The 21,227-nt window shown below is 43.0% G+C and overlaps 2 protein-coding genes across 2 annotated transcripts; both read left to right on the top strand.

Annotated features, from left to right (window-relative positions):
* Window positions 1-946: 946 nt before the first annotated feature.
* LOC140303550 (nuclear receptor subfamily 1 group D member 1-like) lies at window positions 947-11,777 on the top strand. The gene is made up of 8 exons (XM_072382338.1): window positions 947-1,777; window positions 6,982-7,293; window positions 7,377-7,465; window positions 7,583-7,727; window positions 9,224-9,786; window positions 9,904-10,089; window positions 10,184-10,394; window positions 10,491-11,777. The coding sequence occupies exons 1-8, from the start codon at window positions 1,675-1,677 to the stop codon at window positions 10,685-10,687; spliced, it is 1,806 nt and encodes a 601-aa protein (XP_072238439.1). The 5' UTR covers window positions 947-1,674; the 3' UTR covers window positions 10,688-11,777.
* A 3,634-nt stretch (window positions 11,778-15,411) lies between these two features.
* Window positions 15,412-17,781, top strand: faim2b (Fas apoptotic inhibitory molecule 2b). Its single transcript, XM_072383166.1, has 12 exons — window positions 15,412-15,426; window positions 15,864-15,912; window positions 16,095-16,162; window positions 16,264-16,328; window positions 16,410-16,463; window positions 16,543-16,593; window positions 16,689-16,728; window positions 16,820-16,857; window positions 16,963-17,050; window positions 17,142-17,237; window positions 17,486-17,539; window positions 17,632-17,781. The coding sequence occupies exons 1-12, from the start codon at window positions 15,412-15,414 to the stop codon at window positions 17,779-17,781; spliced, it is 768 nt and encodes a 255-aa protein (XP_072239267.1).
* Window positions 17,782-21,227: the final 3,446 nt, after the last annotated feature.

Here is a 21,227-nt window from a genome sequence, read left to right as displayed (position 1 = left end):
ACAATGTTAAACAGCACACTACATCTATTATAACAATATGGCTTCATAGTAGATGAGCTCAGCTGCTGGACTGACCTGCCTGCAGTTCAGCTTTCACCACCTGAAAACATTTGGTGCACTATGACATGTAAAATATGACAAAGAGGACCCAGGACGGTTGAGCAGACAGAAATGGGACAACATTCCTCTCCTATAAGTCCAGTAACGGGCTTCCTCAGTTCCCAGATATTTGTGGACTGTTGTTAACAGGATCCAACCCCTTTTAGAAACACGACTGTGTCCCAACTTCTTCCCCAATGTGTTGCTGCCACCAAATCCAAGATGAGCTAATAGTCTGTTTTTCAAGCAATAGTAAAACCTCTAACTGTTAAATTTGTTTTTCGATGTTCTATTGTGAATAAAATGTTGTTCTTTGAGGTTTGCTTTTCATTTTCATTTACACTTTATACAGCGCCCCGCATACTAATAACTGTAAATTATGCTGGCTGCATTCTGTGGGAATATTTTCCAAATAATTCAAATTTCCAAACATTTATTCATTATTAATCCTGACCTAAACTTTATATTGAATATACATATATATGAATGTTACTGTATTGTAATTTATTTCATTTTCATATGATGACGAAGAACAGTCCCGGCACGTGCTTACAACAAACTACAAAGTTGTCACCTTGTCCAACTACCACACCTCTAAAAGATTGCTCAAAATATAAAAGTATTCGACTACATATTATCTAGTGCTTTTATTCGATGTATAACGTGCCTTTTTTTTACTTCTTCGCTCCACGCTTTCATTATGAATGATAGTTTTTTTGTATTTTCTTCCCCTTATGCAGTCCATGAAACACTGCGGGAGTGATACCTCCTGCGCCGTCTTACTGTCTCTTCCTCCTCTCTCCCGCTTATCGTCAAGCCCCGGGAGCTCATTAGCATAAAATGTGTGTCAGTAGGGCAGTGCGAGCTCACATGCCATGCGCACATGTTGGAGAGCTTTTAACTGGCATTCCGATGTCGAACGAGCCCAATGTACCGTCTCCACGCGCGGCTCTCGGCCAATGAGAAAGTGGGAAAGAGTAAAAAGCGTGGGGGGGGGGGGGGAGCGTGAGGGGAGGGGATGTTTTCAGAGAGCGTGACAGAGAGGGAGGGAGAGCATTCCTGATACACATCAACAAACAAGCGTTCGCAGGGACACAGAAAGAGAACAGGAGAGAGAGAAAAAAAAAGAGTGGTCACATTTCTCAGGCACCTGAAAACGTGCTGCGTATTTAAAGACGCGTGTGGCTTATTGATGAGAGGGGAGTGTTTAAACTACTTCCACTCAGTGGTGTTTTCATGGTGACTGTACATGGCAAAGCTGCTCAATGCGTTTGGACGTCTGTCATTTAGAGAGCACCTCACACAGTGACATCGTACCACAGTCTGGCATCTTAAGGTGTAGCCTGCAGACGGAGAGCCAAGTTCGGAGAAATACTTGGATCAAATAAGAAATCTGAGCTATTTAAAAAAAAAAAAAAAGAAGATATTTGTATCTTGCACTCTGCTTTTCTTCGTTGACTGGGTTTACTCCCCCCAAATGCTCCGCGTACACTCCTTTCGGCGTCAGCTTTGGGATACACTTTATTTGCCTTTTGCAGTTTAGGACTCTTTCACCTGTGTCAACGACACTCTTGAATGTCAAGCAGCAGCAGACCGTCCAGCATTAAACGCCTGCATTTGCACAAGGAAGAACAGAACGTCCTGGATCAACTCGGAAGCATGGAGAACAGTCCGGGTGGTAAGTACATTTATTTTTACTTAAAGCCAATAAGGGGTGGGTGAGAACACTGTCTCAGAGCCGTTGTCAGTTAATTTGAGCGGGGCTGTGGAACAGAAACAGATGCACAGCACTTATACGTCAGATATGACTTGTAAGAGTCTATTGCCGGTGAGATTTCCCGCATGTTTTCCCATCTCTGCCACAATAACGGTGGAAGGGGGTGTTTGCAAAAAAATGTTTTAATAGGATTTTGGTCCTTTTCTGTTCTGCCCAACTGCAGTTGAACAGTGATATTAGGCACCCAGGAAGCTGTTTTTCAGTTTACCCGTCGCACAAACACGGATTGGCTGTGGTTTGGACAGTTCTTTGCCTTTTATTTATTTATTTAACTGTAATTCGGCTGTGCAACACGTGGCGTGTTGCCAAATGCCTCTGAGTGGCAGATAGTGGAAGGTTTTTGAGTGAGTTAACCGGGAACAGGGAGGGAAGTCCTAATCTTTATGGCGGACTTCCGATTTTCTACACGTAAACAAACTCACGTGAAGCACGACCTAAAACGACCCCTGACCTGGAACATTTATTTTCCACATTGTCCCTCTAATCTCGCCGTGTGTTTACACATCTTACTCTCATCATGTTTGGTGTCACAGAAAAGTCACAACAACATTGGATATAATGATAAGGAAATAAAACAAAAACTGTTATGGTCCATTCATTTGGGAGCTTGGCTTCCTGATCACTATGAAGGGACGCGTTTAGGGAGGTTGTAAAATAGCCAAACCTATAAACCTTGATGTAGCTTGAGGTACATTTACTGTTTGTTTGAAGCATTTTTTGTCTTTTGCCTCCAAACGCACGTGAAAAGGTCGTCTGGGAACAATCGCGGCCACTGGGTCACAACAGTTATGGTGCCAAATTTTCCCTCCAAACGTGACTTGGAGAGCAGTTTACATCAGTAAACATCTGGCCCTGCCAGAACCTGGATACTGATCTAAATGTAGAGCCGATGATGAATGGGTAGATCCTGCATTAGTCATCTTGCAATTGATTGAGCAATTTCTTGCCAATTGCCTTATATTCTGTGAAAGATACTGTACTTACTTCGATAGAGCATTTACCCCTACATTTGAAGAACCGACTGATATGGACTGATGTGGTTTAGAATCTATTAGAAATGTTAACAGTGACTCTATGAAACTGGATGGGCTGCAGTATCTGAGCGCTAAATGTCAGACAAGACAGTGGAGTCAGCGTTTATAATTATCCTCTCAATCTAGACGAATATCTAAAAAATATGAAGCCATTACTAAGTCCTTGAACAGCGGATGTATTCATTTGTTCCCCGCCCGGTGCACCCTGGGTAGAAACGGTCGTGATGTTGCGAATCATGCGCCTGATTTTTTTTTTTTTTTAATACGCAGTCACCCCGCCTTGCTCGAGCTGACAGCACGTGTATCCAACCCCGGTGTCCACGTGCCGCGCATGTTTTTCAAGAACATCGCTCCTCTCTGTAGCTCCCCTCGGTCGCGCGCATGCTGCTCGCGCTCAGCCCACAAGGGGATTCCTCACTTGTCGCTGACAGATTGGTCAGTGGGTCAGAGGGGCTTAGCAACCTTTTTCTCTCAGCTTAAAATTTAATGCTGCAACTGGTATGAAATGATGAACAACGAGTCTCGTTTTATACGAGCCTGTCAGACTAGGTGGCGTGAGAAAGGGCGTATTAACCTACATTTGGCAGCATTCAGCCCGGTTTTTGGCTGTCATAAGTAACCAGCTCCAGTGACATGCCACCATTTCTGTTTCAGTGGAATAGTGTCACAGTAACACGGCTAATGATGGAATGAAACCACCCCACAGGCTGTGAACAATGACAACTTTAAAAAAAAAATGAATACAGCTTAATTTGGGTGACGCTGTGGGTAATTTCCTAAGAGAGGATGTAGGTGGATGTGATCACGTGTGAAAAGCAATGCTCAATGAGATGTTAATTATTCATTATTAGATCTTGCACATGTTTAAGTTTCCAGACTGGCAGGATGATTATAGCCTACCTCTTTAACTTCAGCCTGTGTGTGTGTGTTTGGTTTTTATAGATGTCAAAGAGAGAATTGATATTTTAGTATGTGGGCATCATACCAGAATTCTCTGTGAATGCTGCAGTGAATGAACTCCAGTACATTCTGGAGAAAGTAGTCAGCCATGGGCTCTCCTTTCAGCTTTGTTAGTTGAGGATTAAACTGAGTAATAACTACAAAGAATGTGGGTGTAGTGGCTGAATGACTAAGTTCAAAGTTTAGTTCAGTCCCTGATTAGAAAAAGTAGTGTGACTGCAACGTGACTGTCTTTTTTCAAATCCAAGCAAAGTAGGGCTGAGGTCATCATGGCTGTCACTGAACGCTTCTATGGCAACCTAAGTGACCATGTGACGTGAAAGCACCGCCACTGTCCGACCGATATGGTCCAGAATACTGAAATGGGGGATTTGCCATTTTAAAGAAGTACGTTATGCCAGAAATTTTGAATGACAAGTGTCTCTTCGGCGTAAGCTGACAGTGAATGCGTCACAGGGATTCCTTGGTGCTTGTGTAGCAGGAACATGACACCAGATTCAGGACTTTGTCAGACGGTCACACAGATGGCTGACTGAAATTAAAAGGTGGAAGATGGTGCTTCTCTGCTTGGATCGAGTATAACCTGCTTTTTTTTGCGGTTGACCTAATAGTGGCTGGTCTACTTGCAAACTTCCTGAAACAAAATTTAGATCAGAGTGAAATATAGTGTACAGCCCGAGAAGTGACCTGCTTGATAAAACTATAAGTGGACACACGACATGGAACCAGCCGTTTCACGTGGAGAGCGGCTTAGCACCCATGCATGGTAGTAAATGTTTACATGAGAGAAGACAGGCTAGCCAAGAGGGGAGGGGGGGCGGGGGGGGGGGGGGGGGGGGGATCTCCCTCCCTAGACATGACATGAGAACTGTTTATATAGTTTTCAGCTCACGCATGTGCGCCCACGAGTTGGAACACACGAGAGGGGAAGTCAGAGAGGACTGGAAAGAGGAGGGCCATGGGAGGATGTTTTTTTTCCTTTTTTTTTCTTTCTACTATACTTTTTATGACTCAGTGTAACCACGGGTCACATGTTGCTACCTGTGCACGAGTACCGCAGGGTCAATATTCCCATGGCTCCAGGAAGTTGTGACGAGGCGTTAGAATATGGAACACTTTTACTCCACGTGGGAGGGGACGTGAAGGTACAACAAAGTGGGTCTGGAGCTCGTGTGGCGGCAGGGCGTGACCTCGAGCTCGGCAGGTGACACGCTTAGCTTTATCTCTCTCACGGAGCAGACATGGGCGTGCACAGGTAACGTCTGTGTGCGCAGTGAGGTCACAGACCGTGGGAGACGGGAGCCGCCGCCACACACAAGGCATAAGTACCTTACAGTCAGTGTTGACACGTGTGAGCGGTGGAATTAAGGAGGCACTTAGAGCTGAACAGAAATGCAGCACGTGTTTCCTCAAGGAGAAAAAAAAAAAGCGTACGAGCCAAGAGAGCCCTTTCTCTGATGATTCAAAGTCCTTGAGGAGAACTCTACACAGTTACTGTGTAGACCATTCAAGGGTATTACTAACTCAGATAAAAAAACACAAACAGATAGATCAGCCATCTCTTGTGTGTTTCAAACCTCAGTGGCAGCTTGTAGGAGGACATTCTTTGGCTTAATGATTATTTTTGCAGCATGTACTGTAGAATTGGTCTAAACACAGCTATATATCTGACACAGCAATCTAACTGAAACAAAACAAAGGTTAAGGTGGGGGGATAAATTAAGCACAAATGTATCAAATCAACTATTGTCTGCACTAGTAGAGGTTTTTCTCTTCCTCTCACACTTTTGTTTCAATGATCTGATAAATATGAGATCCTATTTGTGATATGCCCTCTTTCCTTTCTGACTCATCTAAGTACACTAATATATGCACTGTGCTCGCATAGAGAATCGTTTCATGGTGTCAATGCGTCAACGTGACTGCTACCCTTTGCACTGCCCCTCCTGGCTCTGAAGAATGCATCAGCTTATAGTAGCTGTGCCTCGCTTGCTTTCCTCTCGGTCTGTAGTCGCAGCATTATAGCCTTCTCTATTCCAAACGTGATCTGCCCTAGCGCTTGTTATGGTACTGCTGCTGTTGTCTACACGAGACTGCGCAAAGAGCCTTGTGAGCCAGGCGGGAACTGTGTCAAGAGTCCATGTGAGCTCCTGGTCAGGTGGCTGGCGGAGAGATGGGTCTGCAGGGCCAAAGTGGGGAGGGAGGGAGAACGGGAAGAGGCGGAGGGGAGGAGGACACAGAAGCAGGGGGAGGGAGTGTAGAAAAAGACTCAAATCTGAAAGCAAGCTGGCAGTGAGCTGGCTGCACGTGAGGGGCAGTCTTTCTTCTAGCAGGGAAGAACACTGACTGCAAAACAAAGAGGGTTGGAGAGGTGGGAGGGGGTGGGTTGTGTTCAGGGGTGATAGGGCATTTCCGATTCGATGCGATATCGACAAACATGGGCCTCTTTACGGCTTGTCTTTGGCTTTAATTGTGAACGTGTTGAGACCTACTGCCGTGTTGGGATGGGCACGCGCATTTTAAGGTGTTTCCTATTCCACAGAAATGTGATGTGATATATAATGGGTGACTGTATCACAGAAACCTTAGTTAAAGGTCAACTTTGTCAGGCTACAATTTTCAGATGTTGTTTAACCGAGAAACATGTTATGACTATTTGTCACGGGTGAGAGCTGGTTCAGCCAGCAGATAAGCCTGTTTATTATCTTCGTTTATTCTCAAAACAGAGTTCGAGTTTCTAAACTTCAGGGATTCTATCGAACATTCAGACATCTTGTTTAAAACAGCGCTGCCGAGATTTGGTCCAATTTTTCCTTTTTCCTGTTTTTAAATCAAAATGATCACATCCGACACCGAAAGACTCTCCACACAAATATCCAGGTCAGGGTCGTTGTTGCTCGAGCTGTGACATCTCTTTCTAAATTCACCAGATCAGATTTCGGCTTTCCCAAAGTGTTTTTGTGTTTGTTTGTGAGCGTCTGCCAAGTAAGCTCTCCGCACCAAAGTGGAGCATTGCCCAACGCTCACACTCTCACCTACATTGTGCATGTGAACAGTGACCCAGATAAAGATCAGGGAACTGAGTTTTCCACCTCTTCTCTGCTTCCCCAGGTGGTGTCATCTTGTATGCCGGCTCATGCGGCAGTGCCAGCCCAAGTCCTGGCAGCCCTTCAAGTGGATACCAGACCCAGTCGCCGTCTTCCCACTCGCAGCCCTCATCCCCCGAGGGTGTCTCCTTTCAGGAGATTGGATCCCTGAAGCAGAGAGGCGAACAAAGGGGACGAACTGCTTCCCCCAAAATGGTCTTTCAGTTTCCTGAAGTGAACAGTGCTCCAGTCGCCCAACTTACAACAGTATCCTCTGCCACCTACGGCCACCCCACGGTGGCTAAAAGGCCGTGTGGTTTCACTGGCACATTCACCAGTAAGTACTCCTTCCTGTTCTCCTCTTTGCTTGTTATTGTGTGTATTTCACTGTCTGATCATGGATGCATTTCTCTTTCATAGAAACCGGAGGTATGGTGCTTTTGTGTAAGGTGTGCGGGGACATCGCATCTGGGTTCCATTATGGCGTGCATGCCTGTGAGGGCTGCAAGGTGAGACCAGGCAAAAAGAATGTTGCGCCATGTCTGTGTTATGTCTGTTAGCTATACAGAAACGGTCTGTATAGACAGAAAGTCTTTATTCTTACGCTGTTGGTATTCTGTGTTCAGGGTTTCTTCAGACGCAGCATTCAACAGAATATCCACTACAAGATGTGTGTGAAGAATGAAAACTGTCTCATCATGCGCATGAACCGGAACCGGTGCCAACACTGCCGCTTTAAGAAGTGTCTGTCCGTGGGCATGTCCAGAGACGGTGAGCAACAGAATTAATGTCCTTATAGATTATATTCAGACATAAAAAACTAACAAGTTACAGACATAAAAAAAACTAACAAGTTACAGACATAAAAAAACTAACAAGTTACAGTGTATATATTGGGACATATGTGATGCAGGGTTATTAATATAAAAGAAATTAAAAGAAAACTCAGTTCCTTTCATGGCGTTTTAAAAAAAATTAAAAAAAAGTTTCCAAACCGTTCAGAGGCAGATCCATGCTCAGTATAAAACCATGTTTTCTCCTCATCTTTGCTCCCCCCCTCCTCCTCTTGTATTTGGTCCTCCCCTTCCTCCCTCTTTCTGATTTATTGTCTGATTTATGGCAAGAGGAGCTCTCGAGTCCCAGTTGTCATCGGTCATGTCGAAAAAAGTGAAAATTGAGGTTATTTTTGGAAATTGGAGCACAAAGTTGTTGATTACCACTTATGATTACCGTGAGCTTCGGTCCTCCCAAACAAACATTTGCGACATTAATTGCATTCTGTCTCGTTAATCACGAAAGCCTTCACGGCTTGGCTGTAAACTAGAACGATATTGCACCAGCTAATCTCCTCCTCTGCGGTTTTTTTTTTTTCACTCGCAGGAGTCCAATCTCTCGGGGTAGTTCTAAACTAGGCGATAATAAATCATGGTTTCTTCTGGAACAAACACTTTCAGTTGACCCAAAAAAGCCCATGTGTGGAAGGGAGGAATCATCTGCTAATTCATCAAGTTGCAATCGGGGAGAAATATTTAACACATTCCTGTTTCCTCATCATGTACTGAAAGTATTTCAGAAATAAAAGTGTAACATAGAGACTGTTGGTTACATCGACTTTTCCCTCTCACTTCGTGTCTTTAACTTTGCGACAGAAGATCCAGCGACAAACGAATCTTTAATCATTGAGTGTAGGTGCACCTGCAGCGTTTTGCCTCCTCTTCAACACTCCCACCTGCTGCTCGCATCTTTAACCTTTCCACTAATCACTCACACTGTCACTTTACTATTGATGCCAGCTTCAGTGCTGGTGACCCAGTGACCTACTTCTGCAGAGAAAGCGAGAGCTCAACTGAAAGGCAGAAAGAGGGAGAAAAAGTGGAGTGGGGGAGGAGATGGTGTAGCATACAGCATACTATAAATAGGACTGTCACTGGAGGTGCAGAATTGAAAAAGGGGGGAAGGGAGGATTGTAAAGGCTGAAGAGCAGGATGAGGCAAGCAGATGAGATGCAGGTTTTACTATTTGCTCTGTGGTGTAACAGCTGTGATGGAGACAAAGTCTTGGGATTAGTAAAACGCACAGCGAGGGAAGCTTGTGTGTCAGATTTAGGACGTATATTAGAGCAAGAACTGTGTTTCTCAACAATGGTGGAATGGGAACATTTCCACTGCCTTCAAGGTATCAATTAAAGAGCTGCCACTAAGGCACCAACTGTTGGCTGATGTAAATTCTAACAGACGATGCTCTCCTCTGCTTGTTATTCTCCTCAGCTGTGCGTTTTGGGCGCATTCCCAAGCGGGAGAAGCAGAGACTATTGGATGAGATGCAGAGCTACATGAACAGTCTCAATGAATCTGCTTCCATGGAGATGGAGGTGTCATCTCCCCCCGATGCCCCCTGCAGTCCACAAAACCAGGCCAACGATGGAGCTGGCTCCATACTGCAGTCTTACCGCAGCGACGAGAAACCGCTCAAGATGGCCGGTGGTCGCAGCAACCTCAGAGGTCCCTCTTTCAGGAGCGGTGCCGTGCAGGAATCCGCCATATGCCACACATCAGCCCAAACACATCAAACAGTTCAGGCTGAGCAAGTGAGCCTGATGACCAGCTATCGTGTCCCCACAAGCCTCCCCGTTGCACCCAGCAACCACGAAAGCTCCACCAACACGAACATTGACAACGGCAATTACAATTTCTCCATTCAGAATCAGTGCCCAGTTAGTGGCAACCGGTCATCTCAGGCATACGCAGCCAATCAGAACAGTTTCCCAGCCAGTGAATTCAAAAACCAAAATTCCTGCCCGTGGAAGCTGAACGGAGGAGCCAAAGTGCTGGTGAGTCTCCTTTTTGATACGACTGAGTCTGACGAAATCTGTTACATTAATGTGACGCTAAAGTAAAAAGTGCTTTTCCTCCATATTTATTTCTTTTTTTTGCTCTGCTTCCTCCAGGCGTGCCCCCTCAATTCCTGTCCTGTGGCTCCAGCCAGTCGCTCCAGCCAGGAGGTGTGGGAGTCTTTCTCCCAGTGCTTCACCCCCGCCGTTAAAGAGGTGGTTGAGTTTGCAAAGAGCATCCCAGGCTTCCAAACCCTCAGTCAGCATGATCAGGTCATGCTGCTCAAATCTGGCACCTTCCAGGTATGCTTACTTGAACAGAATTTGTGGGTGGGACTCTGTAGAAGTGCCCTCTCGAGTCTTTCCTGATGTTGACCTGGTCTTGTTCTGTCTGCAGGTTCTTATGGTGAGGTTCTGCTCATTGTTCGACCCCAAGGAGAGGACGGTAACTTTCCTCAATGGACAGACATACTCGCTGGCATCACTGAGAGCTCTTGGTATGGGCTGCTTATTGGACGCCATGTTTGACTTCAGTGAGAAGCTGGGATCTTTAGGTCTGGAGCCAGATGAGATGGCGCTTTTTATGGCTGTCGTGCTGGTGTCTGCTGGTAAGAGGAGAACTTGTATGAGCACATTATTATTATCATGTGCCAAGAGTCGTTTTCTCATGCCTAACCCCACCTTCTCCTCCTTTCCTCTTCCAGATCGCTCTGGTATAGTAGAGGTCAGAGCAGTGGAGCAGCTGCAGGAGAATCTAATAAAAGCTCTGCGTTCACTCATCACCAGTCGCCGGCCGGATGACAGCACGCTGTTTCCGAAGCTGCTGCTGCGTCTGCCTGACCTACGCACTCTGAACAACCAACACTCGGACAAGCTATTAGCTTTCCGCATAGACCCTTGAGTTGAAATTGCTCACAGCTTCATTGGGTATCTGCATTTGGGGTCCCGTTTGCTCCCTGTGCAAGTCGGGCTCGCTACATTCAGCACACGGCCCCCTGCACAACGGACAGTTGTTTTGGGAGCCGTGCCAATTAAGATGCTGTGTGAGAGAGGACTGGGGAAAAATATCAGAGAAGAACATAGGCACAACGGGGGGGTGGAGGCACCTGAACTCAAGAGTTGCTTCCAGATGGACCGCTAAGAAAAAACAAACCGTATTCTTCCTCAATTTTTATTTGAGTCCGTGTCAAAAGCGCCGCCACCTGGAGTGTCTCAGAGGCAAAGTCTTGGCCCTGAAGACCAAAAAGAAAAGAGAGCCTGTTGTTCCTCACCAGACTTTGTTCTTCTATCCCAGCGCACAAAGCTAACAAGACGGAAGGACAATTTTCTTGCTCAGACAGAAAAAAAAGTAACAGCTACCAGTAAAGACTTCCTACCGTACATTCTTGCTATAAGTGTAAAGGCATTTTCCATACATTGAGAACCTCTTAAATCTATATAAAGTATAATATAGCAATAGCAGTTTCTAACACACAGTTATGAGAGCTGTTTGTGTTTGGCCTGTTGAGATGACATAAGCTATTTTCACAATATTTTACCATGTGGAATATCTTTATTGAAAATCACCCATTTGTGATTGACATATGTTTGACTTTATTATTTTTTTTAAAGAAAAGAGACTAAGCTGAATTGTATTTGTACACGGTAATCAGGGAGAAATTATTGGTCATTTCAGACCATGTTTGAATGGCTATATATTGAGATGTTCTGTTGTATATTTTGTACATAATTTCTTAGTTTGTTTCATTACTAGTTTGCAGATTCTTGTATATGTAAATTGAATTATTGTTATGCCACCACACATAATGGACTGCTCCACAGACTGCAAAGAGAAAACAGCATTTGAACCATGTGCTCTGAGTATAAACTTTTAATTTGAAGATATAGAATGAAAATAAACGTATTGTCAATTTAAAGCCTTGGTTTGTGTATATTTTGTAAATATTCATAGAACACAGAATACAACTATTAAATACCATTATACAACATTTCTCCTTGTGCTCTGCTTCATTTTCTTTACCATGATCCTGTGGCATACCATGGAGCCGTAGCCTAGCAACTGAGGCAATAAGCCAATCATACATCGGGACTGAAAGCCATTTGGATTTTTGTTCCTAGCAAGAAAAAGATACTGATTTTTGGGGCGTGTAAACAGATGTGTGTCATTTCAAAGACATTGTGTCTGTAAACACAAGGTGATGTTCAAGGCCAAGAGGACTCAATGACATTTTGTCTCAAAAGAGATGAGAACTGGGAGGGAACTGAGATGGATTTAATGACGTATGCAAATATTCCACTGAGGGGACAGTTGCAGTGGAGGTTGAATAGGGACTTGAGTTAATAAAGGATGCTCCCGTTGGGTACGGACAGGGTAGAAGGCAGAAGGAGGAGCTCCCACTGCTGCTATCAGTGTCGTCTGCTGCAAGGCCTGGGAAAGTCATCTTAGCATAAATGTTTGGGAACAGTTTCCATAAACAGCAACTCTGGCCTTCAGAAGTCTGCCTGAGTCACGAGCATTGTCTTTTATTTTTTTTCCAAATGAACAAACAGGAGCAAATCAAGACATTGTGATAACTTAAAAACTACTAAAAGACAGATCCACACAATTAGGCACAGACTCCTGTTTATATTTCCATTTTTCCTTGTGCCAATGAACCCGTGCTCCTCCTTGTACACGTTTAGTTCAACAAGCCCGAAGAGGCTGTGACTCCTCGTGTCGTTTATGAATCATCAATCAACCCCCCCCCCCCCCCCCCCCCCCCCCCCCCCCAAATCAGGGGATCCTCTGCAGTAAGGCTGTGTCTGGAGAAAACAATGTGCATTCATTAATGCAAAGAAAAAAAGGGAGAAATAAAGAGCAAGAGCCAAAAGCATCCCTCTACTTGTCGTTCGACGTCAGTGTTGCTTGAGAAAAATAAAAACCGGCTTTCTGACAGCCTGAACCCAGTTGGTTCCCTGCCACAACCTGTCAGTTTATGGACCATGCTGAGGTCTCCACCTGCCACCTACTGGACAGGACAGTCACTGCAGGAAGACATTTCACCCCCACAATATCTCAGGCTCACTGGTAACACATCAGAGTATCACATAGATTCAAATCCCGCCTTTGTCTGTGTAAGTATCGTGCGTCAGAGTGACCTCTAAGTCACAGCTATTATTAGTGCCGTAACCAACATAACTTTATATACTCCACCGATGAGAAAACCATATCACCACAACGTCTGTTCGGTAGTTGATCAGTAACATTTGATCATGTCACATGATCATCGTTAGAGAATGAATTTTTCTCAAAGCAATTTGATGAATATAAAACTTTGGCCTCAAATTGATTTTTTCAACCCACCTAATTCAAATTTCGACTTTGAACATCATCCCATGATGAATTTAAGAGCTGTGAAAATGTAAAAAAGAATCCACAGCTCCGCAAAACACTCATTTTACAACAAACGCGTTTGAAATTTAGTTCTTAATGTATCCATAACATCATTATATTTTTCCTGAGGTGTTGTTGGGCTTTCTTTTTCGTGTTGCTTAAATAATTAAAGCACCAGCAAATTAAGTATTCGTTCAGTTTGTTCAGTTTTTATCAAAAAAAATATTTGATATGTTTGTTGGCGTTTTTTTTTTTTTTTTCCATGTCTGCCTTATAGACTGGCAATGAAACAAATGGCAAAGGCAACTACTGGACAGGTAATACGGCTCTTGACTGCCTTACATGAAATTTTGTTTTGTCTTCTGCTGCCATCTAGTGGCCGTTATTATACATACAACGAAACGTTTTGTTGACTTGTGAGTTGTTTTTGCTGTTCCCAAGGGGACAAAATCTGCTATTGCAAGCTTGAGAGTGCATTTTTTTCCCAACCAACGTGTGCATTTGGGTTTTGTCTGGTCTTTTTAAACTACAAAGATCATTTGTTTGTTCCTTTATTGCTTCATATGACCTGAAGTAATTCACACATTCACACAGACGGCATCATGAAACAACAGATATTCTATATTTTGGTGCCAGAAAATGATTAGGTCTGTTCTTTGTCTGTACAATATCCAGAAACAGTGGTTGAATTTCACCCTGTATGGTACAGATATGGTCCTTAAGCTGAGGTTGAGCTTGATATTATTTTAGAGATACAAATGTGTCACTAACAAAGTTACTAAAATGACATCCTAATCAGTAAGAAGCAGCCCACAAATTTATTTATTGTTTTTGTTTTTTTATGCTTACTGGCAAATGGTACATTTTTATCACTAAAGGGTACAAAATCCTTGAATTAGAGTTCCAGAGCTTAGAAATCAGTATATTTTCATACATTGTTTTCTAAGGTACAGTGATTGCAACCTAATAGGGTACAGATGGAGCAACAAAGCATATGTACCTTCTTGGAACCATTTCCGCACCTTGATTTCTTAGCTTGTATAACAGAAATGACTTCATGCCAGTGGGAAAATAGACGAGATATCATCAAGCATCCCCAACAGTTTATAGAGCGAGACTAATAAGAATTAAGCTGTTTGTTGGCATTTTTACACAGAGGCTTTCTTCTGGTTTTATTTCTCGTTGTGTACTTATGAAAGTGGCTCGCATTACCATGAAGACGAGCAGAAGTAGATCAAAGGTGAAAGCTTGCTGGTAAATCTCCATGTGTGTTCCATAATGATCTTAACTTCTTGCTGATTAGTCTAAAGTGCCTGTTATAAAAGTAGCCTCTTACATAAAACCTGATGTCATAAGTTTATCTGAACCGAAGACCTTGTTTCCATATCTGTCATAGGACTAAAGAGGAAAAGAAAACGGTTTTATAGAAAAAAACAAAGGAAAAAAAGGCTGATTCATGGAATGATGGCGACTGATAATGACAGTCATGTGCTTTGGATGACAACACATTTGAGTTAGTCAGTAAATATGTTGTTTTATATGAGTTTCTCCATTATTGTTGATCAGTAGAAACTGTGGGGTGTGAGGTGTGTGCGTCTTTTAGCTGCTGACAAAGGGGATACAGGAAAAAAAACAACATATTATATAAAGTTACCTACAGCATGAACATTTCTGTGCTGATCATCTGTGTTTCTCCCCCTCAATTTCCCCAAAATGGGATTTAAGTTGTTAGGTAATGCATATGTAATTCAGCAGTGTAAGACCTTTGAGTTGATCTGGTGAGCAGTGGAATGATTAAGTGTCCTGTTGAGAAGCGTTGAGAAGATCTATGCTGGCAAAGAAAGACGAAAAAAAAAACCACCCCTGTTTGGGAACAGCAGTGGTACAGTCTGGCTTGATCCCAGTATTCTGAGACTACCTGGACTGTGCTAGAGCGACTTAATAGGCTGAGCACAGGGGTGTTGTGGATCAGGGTTAGAGAGAGATTAACCAAATGAAGACCTTTAAAGCCCCTGCGTAATCCACACACTGCACACAATTTCAGAGCAACGACTGCTCCACAAACAGCATCTTTACTCACACTCCCGGTGTGTTTTGGAGCCAAACAAACCACATTAAAGGCAGCAAGAGGTGTGGAGGATTTCATCATTTTTTGGATTTGAGGCAATTTCCCGCGAGAAAAACATCTCACCAGGAACTTCGGAGTTGTCCTCCTCGACATCAGCAACAGAAAGGAGCAAAAAGGGAAAATCATGAAAAAGGGAAAGGTTTGTTTTCATTTTTCCTACTTTATAGTTGCACTGCAGGTGAATAAAATCTCTGTTCAGTATTCATTTAAAACCATACAAGTTCTTTCTTGAGCTTGTTTGAGATGTCGTCTCATGAAGGGGGTTCAAATGATAAAGTTATAGTTATGAGACAGGAGACATATGTAGCCCTGTGTGGGCTAAATGTAAAATCAAATATCAGTAAAGTCAAAGATGTTTCGAGATTTTTGAGCATCTGCAAAAACAACATTATTGCGTTCATCTGTGTTATCTATGCTGGCTGTAACAAAACACTGAGGCCCTTTAATGACTTTTCTGGAGTCAAAACTGGCTTCAAACACAAAACTGTAAATGTTTCATCTGTGAAAAGGAAAACTATTAACGAGTAGTAGGAGTTTTAACCATTAATTATCCCACTGTTTGTCATTCTGTCGCAGCAGGTGAGCAACGACACTGAGCCTCCCACCTACCAGGAGGCGACAGCAGGTGAGAAACCACATACTTGAAGTTTTAAGACGTTCTGTTAAACTTCAGATGTACAAACGCTGGCTTCAAAGTGACAATGATTGAAAACACAAGCTGAAAGGCACATTTTTGGTGAAATAATAATGCTAGTGAAAGACACACTTTCTGAAGAGCGACCCTTTTCATCTCCTCCCCTTCTGCAGGCTATGCAGAGATGGAAGCCCAGTTCGCCTGGGACGACAAGAACATCAGGCGGACTTTCATCAGGAAGGTACCCACAACCGAATAGATCGAGCAAATCCCTCCAGTGCAGAGGGGTGAACATTAAAGCAGCGTTTCCATAGCTCTAACAGAGTGTTTGTCCACCCGCAGGTTTACGCCATTCTCATGCTTCAGCTGCTTGTGACCGTCGGAATCGTTTGTCTCTTCACATTTTGGTAACCGCTGTCGCACTTCTCTACTGTTCCATCCACTGTCACTGAAGTATGCGTATCTAACCATATTCCCACTTCTTCCAGCGCTCCTGTGAGGTTTTATATTCAGACTCATCCCGGCTTGTACATGGCATCTTAGTAAGTGGGAACACACCATAACACACATTGTCACCCTTTTCCTTTACATGCCATATTAAGTATTCTCCCATTCTTTCAGTATGATGTTTTTCGCCACCTACATTGCGCTGTCCTGCTGTGGAGAACTGAGGTAAACACTTAACAGATATTTTTGACCACACAGAGTTTCATATACATTTGTACAATATGATATGAAAAGTGTATTTTTTCTTTCTACCTAAACAGGAGAAAATTCCCCTGGAATGTCACACTGTTAGTTCTCTTTGTGAGTATTAAATAGAGCACCCTGCACTGAACTATATTATCGCCTGTGCAAAGCATATACCTAACTGTGAGTGTGCTTCTATTCCTCACAGACTGTGAGCATGGCCTTCATGATGGGATTTGTGTCAAGGTAAACACTCATGTGGGGACGTGCTTACGAATCTATCTGTGTGGGAAACTGCTTTTTAAATTGGAAAACTCTAACACAGGCACGCTGCGTTTGTGCTTCCTGTAGCTTCTACAACACCAAGTCGGTGATGCTGTGCCTGGGAATCACGGCTCTGGTGTGTCTTTCCGTCACCATCTTCAGCTTCCAGAGCCGGGTGAGACCAACTGCTTCAAAGTCCTTTCAAACAACACAAGCAGCAGGATTTCTGTCGGATTTTTTCCTCACTTTTCTGCCTCCTGTTGCAGATCGACGTCACGTCCTGCCACGGCGTCCTGTTTTCTCTGACCATGGTCATGCTTCTGTGTGCCATCACCATGTCTATTGTGGTCCCTTTTGGATACGTAAGTTCACCTCCATCCCTTATTCTGGCACAATCCACACCAACGCTTCTAGAAGGAGGCTTAATTAGCTGAAGTTAATGATGAGTTAAACAACAGCTGCAGCTAAGTGTTGCCGGCTGTGTTGAGGTGTGCACCAATGACGGGGGATTAGCCTTGCAGATAATCTTGCACTGTCCTTTCTCACTCAAATTAGCACGCTGCTGTCCTCCTTGAACGTGTTTTGTAATGCTTTTCATCTCACGCCACAGGTTCCCCTGTTACATGCCATCTATGCTGTGATAGGAGCCATCCTCTTTACTCTGGTAGGAATCAGATGCTTCAACTTATCCTTAACATTATCAATTCATGTATTTTTTACACTAATTTACTTGGCTCCTGTTCTCCATTGCCACAGTTCTTGGCTTTCGACACCCAGCTGCTTTTAGGGAACAAGCGCCACGCTCTGAGTCCAGAGGAATACATTTTTGCCACCCTCAGCCTCTACCTGGACATCATCTACCTGTTCAGCTTCATGCTGCAGATCTTTGGAGGGGGCCGCGAGTGAAGCATGCCTTCAAGCTGCACATTTTTCGAACTCTTGACAAACTCAACCAACTGTAATTCCCCTGACCGACCAGCACAAGAACACATCAGGAATTTTTGGTTTAGAGCAGTCCATTGGATCCTTAATGGTGTTTAACAATCCTCATGTTTTAAACACAGTGCCCTCCCCCGCCTAATGATTGTATCTGTTTACTACATACTGGCCATCCCTGCACAATGAGTATTAATATGTATCATCAGCTTCCTCTTTATCCATCACTGAACCAATGATTGAGATTCAGGAAATGTGCACGTTCAAGCTCAGCAGGGGTGAGTTTGTTTAATAACCTGTTCTGCTAGTAATATATATATATTTATATATGTATACACCCACTTTTATATCCGTTTTTCAATGCGTAGCATTATAGATGACACATTCAGTGTTTTGCAAATATGTACAGTACATTTTTGAGACATTTGTGTAAAACTATAGGCATGTAAAGGAACTCAAAGTGAACAAGCATATAGTAGTTTAACGTTATTAGAAATGTCTGAATTCAGATTGTGGGTTGATTGTGGCCTTTTTCAGGTGTGATCAAAAAGTTTTCTGTGCAATAAAGAGGTTTTGTGTAGCAAATCAAGATGCGCAATGCTAATATTCTTTTGTGTGCATGCTCCAGTGAAAGTGAATTAAAGACCCACGTTGCGTCTCACTGCGTTTACAGCTGGTGCAGCTGTAAGACCTGTTGTTTCATCAGTTTGACCTTTATTCAAACTCGGGAAAACATTTAACGTAGAGGCCATAATAACAGCCCAGCAACATAAAACCTGAATTCGAAGGCACCCAAATAAGAAAATTAAACATTTAAAAGCAGAAGGAATAGTAACTACAGTTCGTGGCTGGGAAATCATGCCGTGTCATCACTGTACATATTTTGTTTTTGTCATTTGTGCCATGTTGTGTGGATTTATGACTTCCTGTCCTACTCTTATTAACCCAAATTCTATCTATCCTGTGTGTGATTTAAAGTTCTCAAAGTACACACAAAAAGCTCAAACATCTATAGAAATGATGAGCAAAAATGTAACCAGAGAGCTTCCGTGTGCTGATTTGAGATTAAAGCTATAAAAATTCTTGCCTGGAAATTACACTTACACTGGGAGTCTGTCACAATCCTGAGGATAAGTGGATTTAGAAAAAAGGACGGATGACAGGGTGGGGATTCAGTTCTGACGAACAGCTGTGTATCAGCTATATAGGAAAGATGATAATAAACAGTTCACCCGAACATTGAAACAAGGCTTTTATTAAAAAAAAAAACAACTGACATATTCAAATTCAAAGAGAAAAACCAAGGAAGAAGTAAAATCTTATCTCAATCAATAAAAAACACAAGTTAATGACAATTTAGCAACTCTGGCACAGGAAGACAAAAGTAGCCAAGTGGCATTTGCAAAATAATCAAATATCAAAACCTCTTTCCTCTAACAAAACTGTACAAAATGAGTTATTGTATAAATAAGGAAACCATTCACAAGCAGCGAGTCAGATGGGTCCAGTGGATTTTCACAATGCCTGTGGCTCGCACGTTTATTTTGGGAAATGTTTCTGCAACATAACGGCAGAAATGCAACACGATAAGCGTGCTAAATCACCAGAGTGATTTAAATCAAAACTGCTGCGGGTTGTCTACCCAGCTCCATTGCAATGTCGCACCAACCTGGTACTACAGTGGCTCAGAAGGGACAAAACATACTGGCTCGAGTGTAGGCATTTTGCTAATTGTTATCAGTTCATTACATTTTTTTCTTTTAAGCCTCTGTAGATTTTCCTCCACATTGGAAGGAGAAGGTGAGCAGGGTTACAGTTTGTGCCGCTAAATTTCGCTACACCTCCCCCCCAAATCATTAGTGTATCATTTACTACATGTTGAGTTACTTTTGCCGAACTTCACAGATTTGCGGCAGCTCGTGTCAACCAAATGAAAGAGCAAGGAAACTGTGAAAATCCAGGTTGGACAAAACCTGAAACACCTGCTTAGAAATTCTGTTTTAGCAGCAAAATTATTTGAAACTATGAAACAAGCCATCAAATTGACATTGGGATGGACAAAAAGCACATTTTATTAAATCGACATGGAATAATAAGTGCAAGGGATTCTTTCCAATTTCAAATACTTTGTACTATCTACAGAGTATACTATGATTCTTAGTATTTCTTTACCTCTAACGTGATTAAAATGCCAGTTTGTTTGGAAACGTCATCATTTCCTGCAACGTTAGCTCTGATGTAAAAAAAAAAAAAAAGAAAGAAAGAAAAGAAAACAGCAAAATAAATAAATAAACACTGTCTTGTAACACGCGGTCATTTCATAGTTCCAAAATCTTGTTTTTGTATTAAAAGTGATGGCTAATACATGGAATATCATTTCTCTGGACATTTCCTTCATGATGAGGTGAATCTGAAAACTTGATAGTCACTGTGTCATCTGGACAGGTCATAAATCATACAACAAAAAAAGAAAGAAAAGGAAGAAAACGCACAAGGAGAAACAAACAGAACGGTAAAAAGAGGAAGGAAGGAAAGGCTATTTACAAAAGCGTCTCTCGTGTCTGAAAACTCTCATGTTTGACACCACATGACAAAGCTGCGCTCTGTGTTCCTCCTGCATGTCAGCTGAGTCCGTCTCCATGCACTCTGCGGGCATCTCCATTTAAGGATTGCATTTAAAGAGAAAGGAAGAGGGGGAAAAAAAAGGATCCCGCAGACATATTTTGAAACCGTAGTCATAATGTGGAATATCAAGTGCATGTTTACCCCTTATTGCCATCGTTTCTCTTTCTAAATATATCAGAAGCCAAAAACAGCAGTTTTTCTGTGACAGAGAGCTAAAAAGTGGGTGGCTACAACATCTTTGGTTGCAGAAATATACACCAGAAGCACACAGCAAAAAGTCAAGTGTGAAAAAAGGGGGACTCTGTGAAGTGTGAGCCTCTGACAGACGTTATCTGCTTCTCACCGGCTTCAAACATCAGCGGTTGCAGCACGAAAAGCGCCTCGTAAGCCGAAAGACGCGCGGACCGCCTCAACGACTGACCCGGCGGCGTCCCAGCAAGCCTGCTGCCATTTCCGTAGTATATACAAATGAAAGTCAATCCTGGGAGAAATCCGGCAGCTCACCCAGAGAAGAAACATTAAGGCGTAGCTCGAAATTGTTTTTGCTGTATTTTAGATCACTCACAAATTCATTCAGTCTTGCTGTCTCACTAAAGGCTATAAGAATCGTCTTTAATGGCACTTCCATGGTCTAGTGAGCAGTCCTTTGTAAAAACCATTAGTTCTATTATCTACATATCTACAGTTTCTGGTGTCTGTATAAATTACAAGTCTAGATATTTGGATGACCGTGGTGACATGAGCTTCGCTCGACATGCTGACCGAGATTTGAACGCACCGAGCTTGTTCGC

This window comes from Leuresthes tenuis, unplaced genomic scaffold (genome assembly GCF_036924035.1).
Source record: "Leuresthes tenuis unplaced genomic scaffold, fLeuTen1.0.hap1 SCAF_3, whole genome shotgun sequence".
NCBI classification, from domain to species: Eukaryota; Metazoa; Chordata; class Actinopteri; order Atheriniformes; family Atherinopsidae; genus Leuresthes; species Leuresthes tenuis.
The sequence above is the reverse complement of the archived record's forward strand: the minus strand, read 5'-3'. Positions and strand labels throughout refer to the sequence as shown.

Coding starts and splice junctions, on each gene's coding strand:
- faim2b (XM_072383166.1), top strand. Junction 16,329..16,409: donor GTTTGTCTCTTCACATTTTG/GTAACCGCTGTC, acceptor CACTTCTTCCAG/CGCTCCTGTGAGGTTTTATA. Junction 16,858..16,962: donor ATGATGGGATTTGTGTCAAG/GTAAACACTCAT, acceptor TGCTTCCTGTAG/CTTCTACAACACCAAGTCGG.
- LOC140303550 (XM_072382338.1), top strand. CDS start 1,675: ATGTCAAGCAGCAGCAGACCGTCCAGCATTAAACGCCTGCATTTGCAC. Junction 7,294..7,376: donor TTTCACTGGCACATTCACCA/GTAAGTACTCCT, acceptor TCTCTTTCATAG/AAACCGGAGGTATGGTGCTT. Junction 9,787..9,903: donor ACGGAGGAGCCAAAGTGCTG/GTGAGTCTCCTT, acceptor TGCTTCCTCCAG/GCGTGCCCCCTCAATTCCTG.